Source organism: Orbicella faveolata, unplaced genomic scaffold (assembly GCF_042242905.1).
Source record: "Orbicella faveolata isolate gen_17 unplaced genomic scaffold, um_ofav_v1 contig_1, whole genome shotgun sequence".
In the NCBI taxonomy this organism is placed as follows: domain Eukaryota; kingdom Metazoa; phylum Cnidaria; class Anthozoa; order Scleractinia; family Merulinidae; genus Orbicella; species Orbicella faveolata.
In genome coordinates this window covers 29,236,505-29,254,799 of record NW_028301536.1, presented here as the reverse complement: position 1 = coordinate 29,254,799, position 18,295 = coordinate 29,236,505, and the positions used below count along the sequence as shown (strand labels likewise).

The 18,295-nt window shown below is 40.2% G+C and overlaps 1 protein-coding gene across 1 annotated transcript; it reads right to left on the bottom strand.

The window, feature by feature from the left end:
• LOC110047401 (uncharacterized) lies at positions 1 to 18,267 on the bottom strand. The gene is made up of 12 exons (XM_020753144.2): positions 17,135 to 18,267; positions 16,749 to 16,820; positions 15,088 to 15,221; positions 14,096 to 14,167; positions 13,410 to 13,607; positions 12,531 to 12,650; positions 11,865 to 12,029; positions 10,895 to 10,965; positions 9,612 to 9,855; positions 8,732 to 8,957; positions 7,961 to 8,069; positions 1 to 6,617 (listed from the first exon to the last, which is right to left on the bottom strand). The coding sequence occupies exons 1-12, from the start codon at positions 17,202 to 17,204 to the stop codon at positions 509 to 511; spliced, it is 7,590 nt and encodes a 2,529-aa protein (XP_020608803.2). The 5' UTR covers positions 17,205 to 18,267; the 3' UTR covers positions 1 to 508.
• Positions 18,268 to 18,295: the final 28 nt, after the last annotated feature.

Here is an 18,295-nt window from a genome sequence, read left to right as displayed (position 1 = left end):
TGTGTTTCGCCAATCTGTGTTTAATATCCTGTTTATTTACCTACATAAACGTCCTTGTATGTGCAATTTGCCTTGCTACCGACAATGACTGACTCTGATCCCATGCATCATTAATCATAAGACTGCAACTATTATCTTAAAAACAACTGTAGCTCGATTACTGAGAGGGCGTCAGCGACAATGTAAAAGAAATCTAACTAGGGAGTCCGCGCATGCATATTATCTCATCGAAACTCATCACAGAAAAGTATCTAGTAATTTATCACGGTTTTTGTGAATTCATTACCCAAAAGTTACTGCTGGCGTTAAAATAACAATATTATCATTGAGGCACTCCATATCTACGCGTCACCGCATTTAAATATCCATTTACAATTTTTGCAGAATTCTAGTATGAACCGGGCATCATTCCACAAGGATAAACGTTAATTCTCCTCTTCGGAAAGTAGACGGAAGCTGTATAGGTAGCCTTACAGTTGGATCAACTGTAATACAGTTCTCTTCATTGCTACTTATCTGACTCACTGCTTGTGTCGTCATCGCGAGGTCGTTCTCCGCTGATGAGTAGGTTATTCACACTAGACATCAGCATGCAAATACCCGCATGCGATGTTTCTTGCCTTGAAACTCGTGGACTCGACAGTTCCGGACTCAAAAGCCCTGAGGAAGAGGCGTCAGCTGCATTGTCATGGGTCTCGTCCAAGGATAGCGGTTCTCTACTGTCTCGTCTTAACCACGACGGGCTTGTATGCTGCAAACGTTCAGGGTCTGAAGTATCCATAGGTGGTTGCAACGCTGATAGATCAGTATCCGAGGTTTGGGACTGAGCTGTCCATTCGACGGTACGCGTCGTACTGAAGGAAGACGTCGATGCTGCTCTATGTTCGCTTGACTGCAAAGATAGAGTATAACCCCTTGAAGGTGAGTGGTGAGAAACCGATGAGGTAGTTTCTTCTGGCGCATTCTCTTGTTGGGTAGAAGGAGCAGGCAAAACACCCGATTCTGTTTGAGGCAGAAAATCATGCCTCGAAGTCTTACCGCGTGACCAAGACTTTTTCTTCTTACGGCCAAACAAAAGAAACGTCTTTCGTGGAGTAGAGGTTTCTGGTTCTTGCGTAGTATCTTCAGAATCATCAGACGAACCTTCCTGTTGGAATTTTGTGTATGATGATTGAGATTTTCCTTGATCTTCAATGCTTCTTTGCTGAAGGGAAAGGGAATCGTCCTCGAAAGAGCCGGACGGTAACAATTCAACTCCGAGAGGTTGATCTTTGGCAATCAATTCTAAAGTATCTGGTTTAGATGATTGTAAGCTCTCGCGACCAGGAAATTCGTCTGTCGAGAAATACTCCTCACTTGAATCCTGATGTGTCTCAAGCTCGATAGAGGGATCACTTTGGAAGCCTTGGGAACGCTTTGTTTGTAGAGACCTCCAAGACCCGATGGACGATATGAAGGATGCATCATCTCTAGGAAGGTCAATGTCTCCCTTAGAACCACCAGAAGATGTGCGCGAGTCCTCTGAGGAACATTGCGATAACAATGGACTCTCGTGGTCTCCTTCACCAAGCTCAAGGCTACCATGGGCGGTTTCAGTAATGATTGCTGCTGACTCCTGTGTTTTTAAAGAAGCAGTAAGCACACCTTCCGATTTCTGCATAAATGACTCCGACAAAAGTTGAATTTCGGATTTCTGATGTGTGGTATCCGCTTCTAAGGAATGAGCGGAGCCTAAGCTGACTCTAGATCTTCCACTGGCACTTGTCCTTAAATCATCACGTGGTTCGGATACATCCTCTGAGAGCAGTGAGGAAATCTGTTGAACGTGAGGTTGACCTCTTGCTTCCACTTCTAGAGTAGATGGTTTTGCATATCTTAGGTTTCTGCGACTAAGATGTTCGTCTGTCGAGAAATGCTGCTCACTTGCTTCCTGATGTGTCTCAAGCTCGATAGAGGGATCACTTTGGAAGCCTCGAGAATGGTTTGTTCGTAGAGACCTCCAAGACCCAACGGAGGATATAAGGGATGCATCATCTCTAGGAAGGTCAATGTCTCTCTTAGTAGCACCAGATGATGTACGCGAGTCCTCTGAGGAACATTGCGATAACATTGGAATCTTATGTTCTCCTTCACCAAGCTCAAGGCTTCCATGTGCGGTTTCAGTAATGATTGCTGCTGATTCCTGTGTTTTTAGAGAAGCAGTAAGCACACCTTCCGATTTCTGCATCAATGACTCCGGCCGAAGTTGAATTTCGGATTCCTGAGGTGGGGTATCCGCTTCTAAGGAATGACTGGAGCCTAAACTGACTATAGATCTTCCACTGACACTCGTCCTTGAATCATCACGTGTTTCGGATACATCTTCTGAGAGCATGATTTCGGCGACTGATTGCCGCATAGCTCTGGACCTATCAGGAAAAGGTAAAGCACCTAATTCTGTTTGTGCCTGAGGCAGGGCGTCTGGGAGTTGTCCCGTCGTTGGAAGATGTGACGAAGACATTTTCCTCTTACGGCCAAACAGAGGGAACCACCTTCGTGGAGTAAACGTTTCCGGTTCTTGCGTAGTATCGTTGGAATCATCCGACGAACCTTCTTGATGAAACTTTGAATATCGTTTGGGCTCTTTTTCAGGCGTCATAAACTTGAAAGCTTTCTTTACCTTCACAGGAATTCGTGCCTTTTTGGACTTGACTGGCTGCAATTTTGCATATGATTGAATCGCAGCAGAAACCAAAGTGGGAAGGAAAAGAGATTCTTCTTCAGCTTCAGTGCTAATCTCGGCTCTAACTGTCTGGTCTGGTTCTTCAGTTGGAGAGTACGCCATATGTGGGAGAGAAATAGACCGATTCAAGTTCTGTATAGGAAGTTTTCGATCACCTTCTGGCGTTACGTTTTCTTTATTTCCAATAACGATAGGAAGAGAAACAGTCTCATGTGGCGTTTCCTTACACGATTGAAGTGAGGAAATCTGTTGAACGTGAGGTTGACCTCTGGCTTCCACTTCTAGGGTAGCTGGTTTTGCCTGTCTTAAGTTCCTGCTACGAAGATGTTCGTCTATTGAGAAATGCTGCTCACTTGAATCCTGACGTGTCTCAAGCTCGATAGAGGGATCACTTTGGAAGCCTTGGGAACGCTTTGTTTGTAGAGACCTCCGAGACCCGATGGACGATATGACGGATGCATTATCTCTAGGAAGGTCAATGTCTCCCTTAGTACCACCAGATGATGTACGCGAGTCCTCTGAGGAACATTGCGATAGCAATTGACTCTCGTGGTCTCCCTCACCAAGCTCAAGGCTACCATGTACGGTTTCAGAAATGATTACTGCTGATTCCTGTGTTTGCAGTGAAGCAGTAAGCACACCTTCCGATTTCTGCATCAATGACTCGGGTAGAAGTTGAATTTCTGATTCCTGATGTGTGGTATCCGCTTCTAAGGAATGAGTGGAGCCTAAACTGACTCTAGATCTTCCACTGACACTTGTCCTTAAATCATCACGTGGTTCGGATACATCTTCTGAGAGCAGTGAGGAAATCTGTTGAACGTGAGGTTGACCTCTGGCTTCCACTTCTAGAGTAGCTGGTTTTGCATATCTTAAGTTCCTGGCACTAAGATGTTTGTCTGTCGAGACATGCTGCTCAATTGCTTCCTGATGTGTCTGAAGTTCGATAGAGGGATCACTTTGGAAGCCTTGGGAACGTTTCGTTTGTAGAGACCTCAAAGACCCAATGGACGATATGACGGATGCATTATCTCTAGGAAGGTCAATGTCTCCCTTACAACCACCAGATGATGTACCCGAGTCCTCTGAGGAACGTTGCGATAGCAATGGACTCTCGTGTTCTCCTTCAACAAGCTCAAGGCTACCATGTGCGATTTCAGTAATGATTGCTGCTGATTCCTGTGTTTTTAGAGAAGCAGTAAGCACACCTTCCGATTTCTGCATCAATGACTCCGGCCGAAGTTGAATTTCGGATTCCTGAGGTGGGGTATCCGCTTCTAAGGAATGACTGGAGCCTAAACTGACTATAGATCTTCCACTGACACTCGTCCTTGAATCATCACGTGTTTCGGATACATCTTCTGAGAGCATGATTTCGGCGACTGATTGCCGCATAGCTCTGGACCTATCAGGAAAAGGTAAAGCACCTAATTCTGTTTGTGCCTGAGGCAGGGCGTCTGGGAGTTGTCCCGTCGTTGGAAGATGTGACGAAGACATTTTCCTCTTACGGCCAAACAGAGGGAACCACCTTCGTGGAGTAAACGTTTCCGGTTCTTGCGTAGTATCGTTGGAATCATCCGACGAACCTTCTTGATGAAACTTTGAATATCGTTTGGGCTCTTTTTCAGGCGTCATAAACTTGAAAGCTTTCTTTACCTTCACAGGAATTCGTGCCTTTTTGGACTTGACTGGCTGCAATTTTGCATATGATTGAATCGCAGCAGAAACCAAAGTGGGAAGGAAAAGAGATTCTTCTTCAGCTTCAGTGCTAATCTCGGCTCTAACTGTCTGGTCTGGTTCTTCAGTTGGAGAGTACGCCATATGTGGGAGAGAAATAGACCGATTCAAGTTCTGTATAGGAAGTTTTCGATCACCTTCTGGCGTTACGTTTTCTTTATTTCCAATAACGATAGGAAGAGAAACAGTCTCATGTGGCGTTTCCTTACACGATTGAAGTGAGGAAATCTGTTGAACGTGAGGTTGACCTCTGGCTTCCACTTCTAGGGTAGCTGGTTTTGCCTGTCTTAAGTTCCTGCTACGAAGATGTTCGTCTATTGAGAAATGCTGCTCACTTGAATCCTGACGTGTCTCAAGCTCGATAGAGGGATCACTTTGGAAGCCTTGGGAACGCTTTGTTTGTAGAGACCTCCGAGACCCGATGGACGATATGACGGATGCATTATCTCTAGGAAGGTCAATGTCTCCCTTAGTACCACCAGATGATGTACGCGAGTCCTCTGAGGAACATTGCGATAGCAATTGACTCTCGTGGTCTCCCTCACCAAGCTCAAGGCTACCATGTACGGTTTCAGAAATGATTACTGCTGATTCCTGTGTTTGCAGTGAAGCAGTAAGCACACCTTCCGATTTCTGCATCAATGACTCGGGTAGAAGTTGAATTTCTGATTCCTGATGTGTGGTATCCGCTTCTAAGGAATGAGTGGAGCCTAAACTGACTCTAGATCTTCCACTGACACTTGTCCTTAAATCATCACGTGGTTCGGATACATCTTCTGAGAGCAGTGAGGAAATCTGTTGAACGTGAGGTTGACCTCTGGCTTCCACTTCTAGAGTAGCTGGTTTTGCATATCTTAAGTTCCTGGCACTAAGATGTTTGTCTGTCGAGACATGCTGCTCAATTGCTTCCTGATGTGTCTGAAGTTCGATAGAGGGATCACTTTGGAAGCCTTGGGAACGTTTCGTTTGTAGAGACCTCAAAGACCCAATGGACGATATGACGGATGCATTATCTCTAGGAAGGTCAATGTCTCCCTTAGAACCGCCAGATGATGTACCCGAGTCCTCTGAGGAACGTTGCGATAGCAATGGACTCTCGTGTTCTCCTTCAACAAGCTCAAGGCTACCATGTGCGGTTTCAGAAATGATTGCTGCTGATTCCTGTGTTTGTAGTGAAGCAGTAAGCACACCTTCCGATTTCTGCGGCCATGACTCGGGTAGAAGTTGAATTTCTAATTCCTGATGTGTGGTATCCGCTTCTAAGGAATGACTGGAGCCTAAGCTGACTCTAGATCTTCCACTGACACTTGTCCTTAAATCATCACGTGGCTCGGATACATCTTCTGAGAGCAGTGAGGAAATCTCTTGAATGTGAGGTTGACCTCTTGCTTCCACTTCCAGAGTAGCTGGTTTTGCATATCTTGAGTTCCTGGCACTAAGATGTTTGTCTGTCGAGAAATGCTTCTCACTTGCATCCTGATGTGTGTCAAGCTCGATAGAGGGCTTACTTTGAAAGCCTTGGGAACGGTTTGTTTGTAGAGACCTCAAAGACCCAATGGACGATATAAAGGATGCATCATCTTTGGGAAGGTCCATGTGTCCCTTAGAACCACCAGTTGATGTACGCAAGTCTTCTGAGGAACATTGCGATATCAATTGACTCTCGTGTTTCATTCCACCAAGCTTAAGGCTAACTTGTGCGATTTCAGTTATAAATTCAGGTTCTACTTGACCTAAGTCCAAGCTAACATGAGATCCAAAGCTGTACCTTCCGTCTTTGGCCTTTCGTTCCGGAGACGGTAGAGCTGATAATGATTGAGATCTAATTTCGGTCAGGTCTAAGCTAACGTGAGAGCCTCGACTGCGTCTCAATTCCTTTGTAGGTGTAGAAGGTGCACTATGTGACAACCCCGGTCTTTTAGATACTAGGGAGAATGGATGTAACGCATAGTCGATTGTACTGAGATCCAGGCTGATCTGAGAGTCTGGAGGAGTCCCAGGTGACCTAGCTGCATCCTTCAGTGGAGGGTAAATTTCAAACGACGATCTTCTTGCTGTATCTCCTACAGTATAAATCTTTCGTTCATATTCAAAGGGCGTTTGGTCTGTATTAATTACAGGTATTGCTTCATATTTTCTTTGGCTTTTTCGTCTTTTCCTGTCAGAGGAACAATACAAAAACACAAAACAAATATTATGTCCATGAAAAAATATTCTAAATAACTCCTTTCATCGATCCTGGTTCAAGGATTTATAACGGTTGAAATCCTTGCCAAACATTTGTTTATTTGCTATGTTTGGCACGACGATCAAAATAATGTCCACGATCCGAACGTTTTTATTCCAAGAAAGAGACGCCATGTTCAACCGGATAATATCTTGGTTCATTTGGGCCACTTTAACAGTTTAACCTTGTTGTTATACCTCCCAAAACTCACGAACAAAACTCACTAACTCCATAGGGAAACAACAACTTGAACTTTCGACTCGCACGTGATCAGGTCGTGCTCCTTGAAACCGCGGCAAATTTGTGAGCGAACCGGCGTCAAGCAAACGATTTCTTCGCATTTTTTTCTGTTTTTTAGATGAGAGGTATAACAAAGCACTCGATGACGGGTCCGCGAGAAACAGTGAATTTTTTTATTTCCCTCGACCTCTCAATGTTCCTACACTGAGGGTCTCGGGGAAACAAAACTCACTGTTTCCCTTGGGGCCAGTCATTAAGTGCTTATTGTTTTCCGGCCCTGTGAAAAATTCGATACAAGTCAAACATGGTGGATCGACATCAGAAAGTGACCTTGTGGTCTTCGACCAAAATAGGTATCCGCGCGCTACGAAACATCATGACATCCTCAGAATAACGATTACATCAATCTTTGGAACGTATCAAACCATCAGTTATATAAGGGATTGTACGCTTTTGAAATTATCAAGTCACGGTAACAAATATATTAGGTCATCAACCTTTCACGAATTCATAAAGTTTGATAAGGCATGGGTAGAGGATAGCTAAAGGGAATCCCTTCTGAAATGTTGTATACCAGTCGCCATCTGCCAAGAATTTCAGAATGGACGATGCCATATCTGTTTTAGTTTAGCCCTGGACAAGGTAGAAACTGGTTATAATTTGCTGATGGAGTAAAACGCACTCACCAAATTCTTAATTGTTCATATTCACACTAGTTTGCTAGCGGTTAGCTTTTATTTGATGGTTGGGGCAATTCTATCATTAATATTTGAGAAAGTCACCTTTTGTAATTAGATTTTGCGGAGATTTGGCTGACCAACCTTGTAGTGTAGTGGTATAAGAGGAATAGTAGGAAACAGAGGTTCCATGTTCGATACTGGTTGGGTAGTTACAAATTTTCATTTTTCTTTAACGTAGTAGAGAAAAATTCGTTGGTAGTTTAAAACATTTGTGTCTTGAAAATGGCATCGACCGTTTACGAAACGGACAACTTCAATGTAAGGTCAGCGTTAATCTCAACGAAATAGGCTTACCATAACCATAAGCTAAGAACAGCTATGATGGCAATGAAGAGAACACCACCCACACTAACACCAGAGATTAAAGCAACAGAGCTACCCCTGGCTGCTGGAGACGTCACATCTGCAAGTTAGGAAGTAAATTATGTATTAATATTTGGAAAATAGATTTAATAATAATAATAATAATAATAATGTGAGGAATACTAACTAATTGGACTTAATTGCACGACAAAATAGAGTTATAACACTAATGTCAACATCATAGTTTTTCATTTCTTATCTAGTCCCACTCTCAAAGCAATTTCAGGTCAAGTGCTGCTACTGAGTGACAATTTAGCATCTTTTGCATAACGGTCTTTAATTGGAGTTTCCGAACATTCCGGCGAGATTTTAGTGTTTCGAAGGAGCAGCATTCTATTGTAGATACATAAAATAGTCTGCTACGATTAAACTGATCCGACAACCTCAGTCTTATAACTATTCAAAATTTAACAACTTGTTCAGTATCCTGAATTTATATAAGAATCATTATTTTCTTGATTTTACCGTAAAAATAAGAAAATTTTGACTAAGAGACTTCTGCAATAGAACGCATAGCAATGTTTGTGCTACATAAAAAAGAACCACACCCATTTACCAGCAGTAAGAGCCTTTTGCACTTAAGAAAATAAGAACCCATTTCAGACCCTACATAGCCAAAATTCTTAGTACCAAAAACATAAGAACCTTTAGGTTCTTTAGGCTAAAATCCAATCATTTATCAGACAGAATAGTTCTGCTTACCATAAAACGTCATCTTCACGACTGCAGTGTCTCGGAGAGACGAATTCGTAGAGAAAATATCAACAGCACTCACGACGAGCACAACTGAGTCGTTAGCTGTAACAGTTAAAGGAGCGACGAGCAACAATTCTCCGCTCGTTGAATTGATCCAGAACAGGTTTCGGTCATTTCCCTGTGATATTGTATAGGCCATCATGGCATTTTTACCAGTGTCTTCATCCTCGGCCTACAAAGAAGTATAGGATTAAAGAAGTAGGGTTGAGTGTTCGAAGAAGCCATATAAATATAACGACCCCATAAATCGTGTTTAAATAAGTAACTGAACTGTAAGTGCCTAAAGAAACGCCTTTTCTTTCATTGCTGATGATTCGGCAAACCGAGTAAGACCACATATCTTCTTTCTTAGTTTAAGCTGACTGGAGTTCTTGTGTAGCCCATTTCATTCAAACTTAAACTTTAAGTTTGCGCCTGAACAAATCATATTACTGGAGGCATTCCTAGGGTGCGTTTCTTTGGGGGAATACAAGATTTGGTTCTTAAATCCAAAAACGGATTTTGCATATTTTTACTAAATAAATTAAGATCACTCATATCACGATGCATCAAAGGAGCCGAGGAATCCACTTTGGGCAAGGATTCTTCAGGTTCCTTCCATGCACCATGGTCCGAGTGGTCTTGGAGCAATCTGCAGCTGTTCAGTAAGGAAACGCAGAATTCGTTTTTGGATTTAAGAATCTAATTTTGGATTTTTCCAGAAAAACGCACCCCAAGATACTGTTATAAGCTACTGCATTAGCTTACTCCACCAGAACAGCACTTAGCGCTTAAAATGCATAAAAATCGTCATATTTTTACTGCGCTTTACAACACAACATATTACCTTTAGACTTAAAATAGGTCCAGGTTGTGTATAGAGGCTCAAAACCAATTCAACTTCTTTACTCGTAAACACTGGTCGATTATCGTTGATGTCTTCAACTACAACACGTACTTCTACTTGGCTGTTGAAAGGCTTGGGAACACCTTGATCAGTTGCGACCACTGTAAACAGGTGACTTTCAGCAGTCTCGCGATCAAGAGCTACAGCAGTCTTGATCTCACCGGTTGTATCATTTAATTCGAACCTGAAAAGTCAACATAACTCTAATAAAACTTTGCACCACTGGTCGAATTTCAAGTTCTTTGTGTATTAACTTTACAAAGCAAGAGTTTTGTCTATTATGATCCAAAGTCGTTTCAGGAGATGGGAGGAACTATCGAAGAAATAGACACAATAATGGCTTTAAAGTTTACATTAAGACTGATTGAAACACAAAAAAAATTCAACGTTACCTAAGCCTGAGCCGCAGGCTTGCGTTTTTATTACTCCTATTATATTATTTTACATCTTTACTGTCACTTTTGAATTCTTCCAAACTTTTTCATCAGTCTGTGTAATAAATAAGCGATCGTTTTCTAGTTCTTTTTATGACAGAGTCAAGCAGTAATTCCATGATAGCCCTTAACTATGTTCACATTTAAGAAATACAAAACATGTACATTCTTAATCTCCCTAAGGCACACACCACTAAGTACGGCCTTAAATCATGGTGATACTTTGGACCTAAATTACGGAACAGCAAACTACAAAGCTTTTAAAAATGCACCAAGTGACGTGGACATCAGCTGCCATGTGTCTATTGTCACATCTTACTTATGCACAGTTTTCATCTGTACAATTTATGTACATTTTAAAATTCTTTTACATTCCAAGATATTTTATAGCAGTGATATATTCTTAGATAGTTTAGTTTAATATTCGTAACCAATTATACAAACATCTCTACTTTGTTATTTTGTTTTCTTGGCTCACCTATAATCTAGCTGGTGCGTGAGACTCTGCTTGTCAAGTCTATGGGACGCACCGTTACCATAGCTAAGCGCGCTGTCCAAGTAACATAAACTGTCTATGTCTATGTACCATGCTTCTATCCAGTTTTATAATCCATCAAATATTTTCGCTTTCGCGCGATTGGTCTAAACGCGTCACATGACTGAATATTCCCCAGCTAAAACCAGGGAATATCCGAGAATATTCCCCAATTTTCAAAACTGCGCGTGTTGAAGGATAATAAACACTATAGACTTTGACCATTTGACTTTGAAAAAGCCAATTAGACTTACAAACTGGTGTCTTGCTGTTTCTCAAAAGAATAAACCACTTTTCCACTCAATCCCACATCACGATCAACAGCCTGGTGAGAGAACAACCAATGGACGTATCAGTAACTCTGATTACCATACCTAGAACTGTTCCCGATTCCACAAATTTCCAATGTTCTGTTTGGTTTCGTGTGGTTTTGACAGAAGAAGTTTTGAGGTGGAAGGACTAACTTGGAGCATATTCGATTTTCTGCCCACTTAGTGGTGATTTTCGTTGTTTCAAATAGAAATTAAGTCCCCAAATTTTTGGCCTATAAACAGTAGAGAAAGCAGAGGAAAACCATTTTTTGAACGAAATCAACTCCTTGTATGGTGGTAAACAAAAATGCTGCAAAACAAAGGCCATTGCAGAGTAAGAAATACGTGAACTTGATTAAAATAAGTTGAGGAGGAGGCGAAAAAAAAAATGGCAAACAACTTGTTCGGTGCTCGACTTGTGCTGCCCAAGAACTCCCGTTTTCCTCAGTTATACTTCACCAGCTCTCCCATGTTATAACCCAGACAAAAAACTGACTACAAATTTTCCAATTATCAAAAAATGCCAGTTGAAATTTCATATTTAAAAAAAAAATCGGAGCTGAGGAAGATTCGTCTTCAGGCCTGCTTGATGCATCTTGTGTTTCACAGTGTAATTATTGGATAATGTTCTGCCTGGGGTACCATTCGCATGGAAGTTCTATTGGCTACATGACTCGATCATTTGGTTTCATTTTTTCTTATACTGAAAATGATGTCACTACTATACACCCCTGTATATGTTACGGAAAGACTACATAACTCCCAGCCTCTGGCTCCTTCTTGAAACTCAAGAATTTTAATGTCTTGTGTTGGCCATTGTATTGATCCCAGTTTCTCAAGTTACCCCAAACATACATCTACTAACTTGATACTGTCACATATCAAGGAAAACCCTTGGTAACATATCTAATACCTTAACAAAACCAACACTGAGGCCTTGCTCGCCTTCCTTCACACTAAAAGTATACCCGTCGGGCTCTTCAAATATTGGGGGGAAGGTATTTGCCTCTATGACTTTCACCGTTGCCAATGCAAGTTCCAACTGAGGCACATCCGAAATCTTGGCTGAAGCAGCAATCTAGTAACAAAAGAGAAACTGTACAGTGGCGGAAGAGAAAGAATACATGAGTGGAGAGTAGGTGAAATGCGGTGGTGAGTGCTCGCCTCCCACAAATGTGCCCCGAGTTCCAATCCTAAACCCTGCATCATACGTGGATCTCATTTGTTGTTTCTCGTCATTTCTCCGAGGGTTTTCTCTTTGGTTCTCCAGCTTTCCTCCCTCCTCAAAAGCCCACACTCCTATTTCCGAATTCAATCTGTTCTGTGTCCCCAATTAGTAGAACCTTGTAGGCAAGATATAAGTTAATGACACTTAAATAGAGTTCATCAATTACGCGTTCACTTTACGTTTATAATGAAATAAGGACAGAGTGTGAAAAGAAAAAATCATCATCACAGAAAGATTTCATGTCATAAGCACGTTTAAAACTGTTTTAATGCTTAATAACTACATAGTGGTCTAGAAACGAGTAAAAACATTCAAAGAATATGGCTTCATAGCAAAATCAATGCAACCGACCTTTAACTCGTGAATTGCAATGTCTTCTTCAACGAGTTGTCGTCCAGTTCTTAGCACGCCTCTATCATCCACAAAAAACAGTCTTGAACTACACTCCAAGAGAGCAAAGGTAACGTTCGACTAAGAGTGAACAAAAAGATACTTCAATTCATTGTAAAGGTAACAGAGACATATTAATTACAGAGGTTCAAAGAATTGCTTTACAATGAAAGGACAAATTAAAGGCTGGCAAGCTACAATTTCACAAATATATAGAGGTTAAAAGCCAGCAGGCATGACATGAGGGGTAAGCTAATTAACAATTAGACTACAAGCCCAAGTTTTTCATTTAACTATAAGATTATGAGTTCGAGATTTCTATCGCGTGATAGTTGACGAGGGTGCAGCCCGAGTCAACTATCACGCATAAAAATCGAGAGCAAATAATCTAATTCTTTTAGTGCAAAATCTACTAGTCATTCAAAACTTTATCTAAATCCTCTTCACAGACGCAAATTTGCCAACAAGCGCACACTGCTACTCTATTCACTACAGTATCTACAACAGAATAGATAGTGAGTAGCGTAGTCAATCAGGGAATGCCATTCGTGATAGAACGCTAGTAGATTTATACTAAAAGCAAATAATAAATAATAAACGAGGCATAGCTGTCAGTTGACTATCGCTCATAGAAAACCAGGGGGTATATTCTAATTGTGTTAGTAGACACTGAAGCATAACAGTACAAAGCCTCTAATTTCATGTATTTTTAAGCCTCAAATTAAAAATAATTTTCAGTTTCAAGAGCAGCGCACGTGTGGTGGATGTCTCTCAGTAAATTAAAAAAAATGGTTGGAGATCCACTCAAATAAGAACACAGCTGAGTGGCTACTGATTTACCTTATTCCCAGGTGTCAGTGAAAGCTGCAGCACATTGTAGGCAACAGATGCATGTTGACTGATATTTGATTCATAAACATGCTGAGACAACAATGAACCATTCACAGTGGCGTGAAGGGCTTCTGAGCTGATTGAATCATAGCAGGCTTCATGCATCGACAGTTCAGTGATGTTGCCAATACAGTACGTCACACAATACTGTGGAAAAAGAAATGATTGATGATTAAAAGTCTTGTATATTATAAGTTCTGATTTTGTTTTAAAAGTGGCATGGTCAGTAGTAAAAGTCAGAATTAAGAAAACAAACAAATAGGTCAAAAATACAAGAAGAGAGATTGAAGACAAAGACAGAGTTACTTCATCTTGGTTGTTTCTAAACAGTGAAAATTGATCATAATTTCAAAAATTATATTGCAACTTGCAATTTGAAAAACACATGCTTGGGTGAGCAGTAACTAGGCAATAGCCCGTTCCAGGTGTTCAGTTTAGTAATGAGGAGCCAACACAAACAACGATGGAAAAAGGTGGAGCTTTCAGAACTCATTATAGGTGTCAAATCATTCCCCTTTCCTCCACCCCACAAACCCAAGAGCCTGAAATGAAACAATTTAATCAAGCAAGTGATGACACATATATTCATATAAATATATCCACATATGCTAAATAAAAAATGTCAGATTTGATACCAAAGTGTTCACTTTTGACTGGTTTTGTTTGTTGACAGCCATCAAAAATGTACCAATGAAGGAAGTATTTCCCTGCAAGAAAGTCATAAGACAGTGAACAGAAATAGAAGATAAAATAGCAGTAAAAGCACAAAAGTACAAAATTGTGACACTTATGACAGTTTATGTTTCTCACAAGCTAAAACTATCACCAGGTTGATGACATCAACTTCATCTTGATAAGATATTTACCCAATTTGGAAACAATTTCACTGGTTTTAAGGTGGCACAAATCATTTACTGGAATTCTGGTTTTTGTTTCTCTACTACAGCTACCTCAGTAATTAAGATTAAGTTTTAGCATAAGCCTGTAACTTGTATATAGATTTTCCCCACAAGCAGAATTAGTTGTCATAGCAACATCAAAAAAGGAAACTACTGTATACTTCTATGGCAAACAACTTACTAACTCCTTTGTTAGTAGCAGCTTCTCCTCTTGGTATTTTTTTATTAAGTAGATCATTCTTTCGGATTTCTTTTAAACAAATCCGGAGCCATCTAAATCATTGACGAATTGGTTGTGAACCCAGCTGAAAAATGTTTAAATGTCTCGTTTTTCAGTTTAAAATATTTTGTAGCAGACTGTCTACACAGACTGATCATCACACCAATCATTAGGCATCAATCTGCCAATCAATCCATCAAATTTACTATAATGTGTAGTTCCAGAAAATATCCATACCTTGCCCAAGAAAGAGATTTTTTCTAAGACCCCAAGACCCCTCTGAAGATTTCAATTAAGCTCATGCATTACTTTAAATGTTTTGATCTTAGAGAACCCTCCACCACCCAGGACATTCCAATCCCTTCTGTGGGGGAATATGGATATTTTTTGGAACTGCTCATTTGCGTTCAGTATCTTTAGCTTAATGTTTCATGGATGGTGCCTTTAAATCACGCTACACTAAAATATCAAATTTCTTGTCATTTCTTACATCACTGTTTACTCATACCTGTATTGTATTAATTGCTATTTTGTTCTGCAGTGTTCTTGATTGCTTGTTGAGAGCAAAATAGGGATTGTAGAATGGATCATCTTGTATATGCAATAAGTGCACATTGTTAAAGCTTGAGTTAATGGTAGACCCTGAAAACAAGCGATAAATAATCATGTATTGTGAGTGTCCAGTATCATCAGTTCTCTACAATAATAATCCACAGTAACCATTCTATACAAATATGCTATAAGCCTGTGACCTTATTGGCTATACATAAGGTAACCATCAAATTATCTTCAGACTGTCATTTTAGAAATTGTACATTTTTTGTGTGAGAGTATTACAAGTTAAAATGGTCACAGTCATCAGTCTCTACTTAAATTTGTTAGGAAAGAAACTACAATACCAGCCAAAAGTCCTTGGAACACTTGACAAAATGCCAACCAGTGACAAAATCCGATAAACAATCAAGCAATTGCAGTTTTTAGTGGACAAAAATCTGGTAACAGAATAATTTTAAGCATTTTACAGTCCTTTTTATATTTTCTTAAAGCTAAAGATATAAATAATTGCCTGAAATAACACCAAAAACAATTTCCCATGGGAACGAGAGAAAATTAATTCCAAAGTTCAGAGAAACTGTGCAAACACAGGTAAAATTTCATCATCAGTTTCATTTCACCAGTACTTTTTCAAGTGTTTCATACGAAGTTCAACATTTGTTTTTGATGTTTGGTGTTGCTACAAATGATTCTTTTTTTGAGAAGATATTTAAAACAGTTATACAGAAGTTTGCAATGCGATGTAAATAATCTTGGTACTAGGTTTTTGTCCACTTGTTACTCAAACTTCTGATGGATTCCGTCTTAATTTATTTTGAAGTGGGAAGTCATAATTCAATTTTCTGGCCTCCCTCCCCCCAAAAGAAATGTGAGTCTACTTTGAATGAATCAACATCAACATTGTGTTGGGGTTGTGAAGGGGGGCATCGACAGAAAGACCATGTATTGGCAAAAGTGCAAAGTGTCCCGCGACCTTGGACCAGGATTGTAGGTTATAATTTAATGACTGCTGGACTTGACAAGTTCAGAGTTCTGGTTTCTTGCAGTTAGTGTCCCCAACAGTCAGGTGGCCATAACAATTTACCAGCTTTTGTACATATTTGTTTAACAGGCCTCAGAATGATTAAATTCCATACGTTTTACTGAAGCATTTTGAGATGCTGGAATGATCAAAATTGTGGCACAGCACTGCCACAACTCTTCACTAGCAAACCGTGTGGATTATTTTTGTTAGAATCACACTTTGATGTATACTTGCAGTGATTACAGGGTTGGTTCAGCATTCATCACTTTGAAAAAGTTGTTGGTATAACCATTTAACAATTCATTGAACATAAGCTTAATGTAAATTCAAATTATGAATTAAGCTTAAGCTGTTCCTTACACAATTGAACGTTTTCAAATTGATGAAGATGTTATCCTCTGTCTCGGGTAAATAAATAAGTTTAATTCAACTTGTTCGCACTTCTACAGAACCTTTATTTCAAGGAGCCATTTATCACGAACTCTTCGTTCAAAATTACTCTTCCATTGATGGTGAGTAAATGATTTCGGATGACATTATGTAACGTTCAAGGAACTGTGATAGCTAGGAAAAGAATATGCGTGCCTTACCTTGTGGATATCTTCCAGAAACGACAAGCTCGTGATTTTCCAGAGGAATGAAACTCGCATCGGTCGGAAGATCTAAAAAATGACAAAGATCGAGTAGTATTGTCAACGAAAGCTGCCATACAAACTTGTAAAAGTTGACTGAATGACGTACTTCAAATGGCCGACCAACGAGTGAGTAGTAGTAGGCCAATTGGCCTTATTAAACTGAATTCTCTTTGTTGTTCTTCAAGTAATCGCTTAAATTAATTCAACAATATAAGTTTAATTTGATTTTGGATATTTTCTCAGCAATCGGTTGCTTAGCACTGTTAGGATAAAGACGAAACTTTAAGTTACTCATGGCAATCTTCGCCTCGTACCGTACAAGTCTACAAACTAAAGCTTACCTTGATAAAGGGTGGAATTCAGTTCCACAATAAAAAGTGCTACTACTGCTGTAGGGCAGATTAAGACCATAATCACCTTACACCATAAACACCTTTGTTTGAGGAAAAAAACCTACATTTCCTAGCCTAAAATTGGTCGTCCGAAACTTTAGATACGTTTTTCGGTCGAGTCGTGACAGTTTAGAGCTACACGTCAGCACGACACGAAGGCCGCAAAGCGCAAGAGTTTTCAAGACGTAAATGCCTGCATCAGTTGAGTACCAAACCTATCTTTACTGCTCAGAAGATATATTACGGTAACTCATGCCCTAAGAGTAATTAGCTTAATGCAGCAAACCTTCCTTGTTTTTACAATTAATCTGATTGGTGAAACAACTTTCATGCACGCGGGGGATTTCTACAAATTTCAAATCACGTAGTACCGGCCGTTGCACCTATTACGCCATTCACATGAGCGAGTAAACTTTTGGGTGTACAGGAGAATTGTCGTTGCAGCCCAGAAGGCATGGAAAATAAAAATTCTTTTTCCCAGGCTGAAACGCCTCCTCGAGCTCACTGATTTTCCAATTTGATAGAGCCAGGCTATTCAGTCTACGATTAACGTCAAAGGCGCTCTTTACAATGTAGAAGATTTGAGGGTCGAGGAGCTGGTTCGACACGCACTCTTCGCACTGCAGAGAATTGTGGCATCAAGTTAACAAAACGTTTGCGCCAAAAAATTTGCCAAAACTTTCATGACGTTCACAACTGTTATTTGGACTGTCACGCAATGCTCCATTGTGTGTTAGTAGCATTGCGTGACGACGTGAGAAACGAATTCCAGTCATTCTTGAAACTCCTTGCCCATTTTCTGCATAGTTGGTTATTGCTTCTCTGTTGTTTCTATTAACCTTAGTTGACTATCTTTAAGGTGTAAGAATTGACTTTAAGTTGATATTCCAGCCCCACATGTCATGACATGAAGACTTTCATCTTGGGGTAAAGATCGTCCCCAGCGTAATACACTGCTCATTCCGAATCGAAATTTGCAAATGTAACGCTAGTGTGTTCGAAGGGAAGAAAGCTGCTGGAAGAAAATTCCTGGTAAAAGTAGTTTCCCTTCACTGTACATCTGAAACAAAGTAACTATAATCTTGCAATACATCGACTATTAAACCAGTT

Excerpts from the sequence above, each read along its gene's own strand:
- LOC110047401 (XM_020753144.2), bottom strand. The coding sequence starts at position 17,204 with ATGGTCTTAATCTGCCCTACAGCAGTAGTAGCACTTTTTATTGTGGAA. Across the intron at positions 16,821-17,134 it reads GAATTCCACCCTTTATCAAG|ATCTTCCGACCGATGCGAGT; the intron begins GTAAGCTTTAGT and ends GTCATTTTTTAG. Across the intron at positions 8,070-8,731 it reads CGTGAAGATGACGTTTTATG|ATGTGACGTCTCCAGCAGCC; the intron begins GTAAGCAGAACT and ends CCTAACTTGCAG.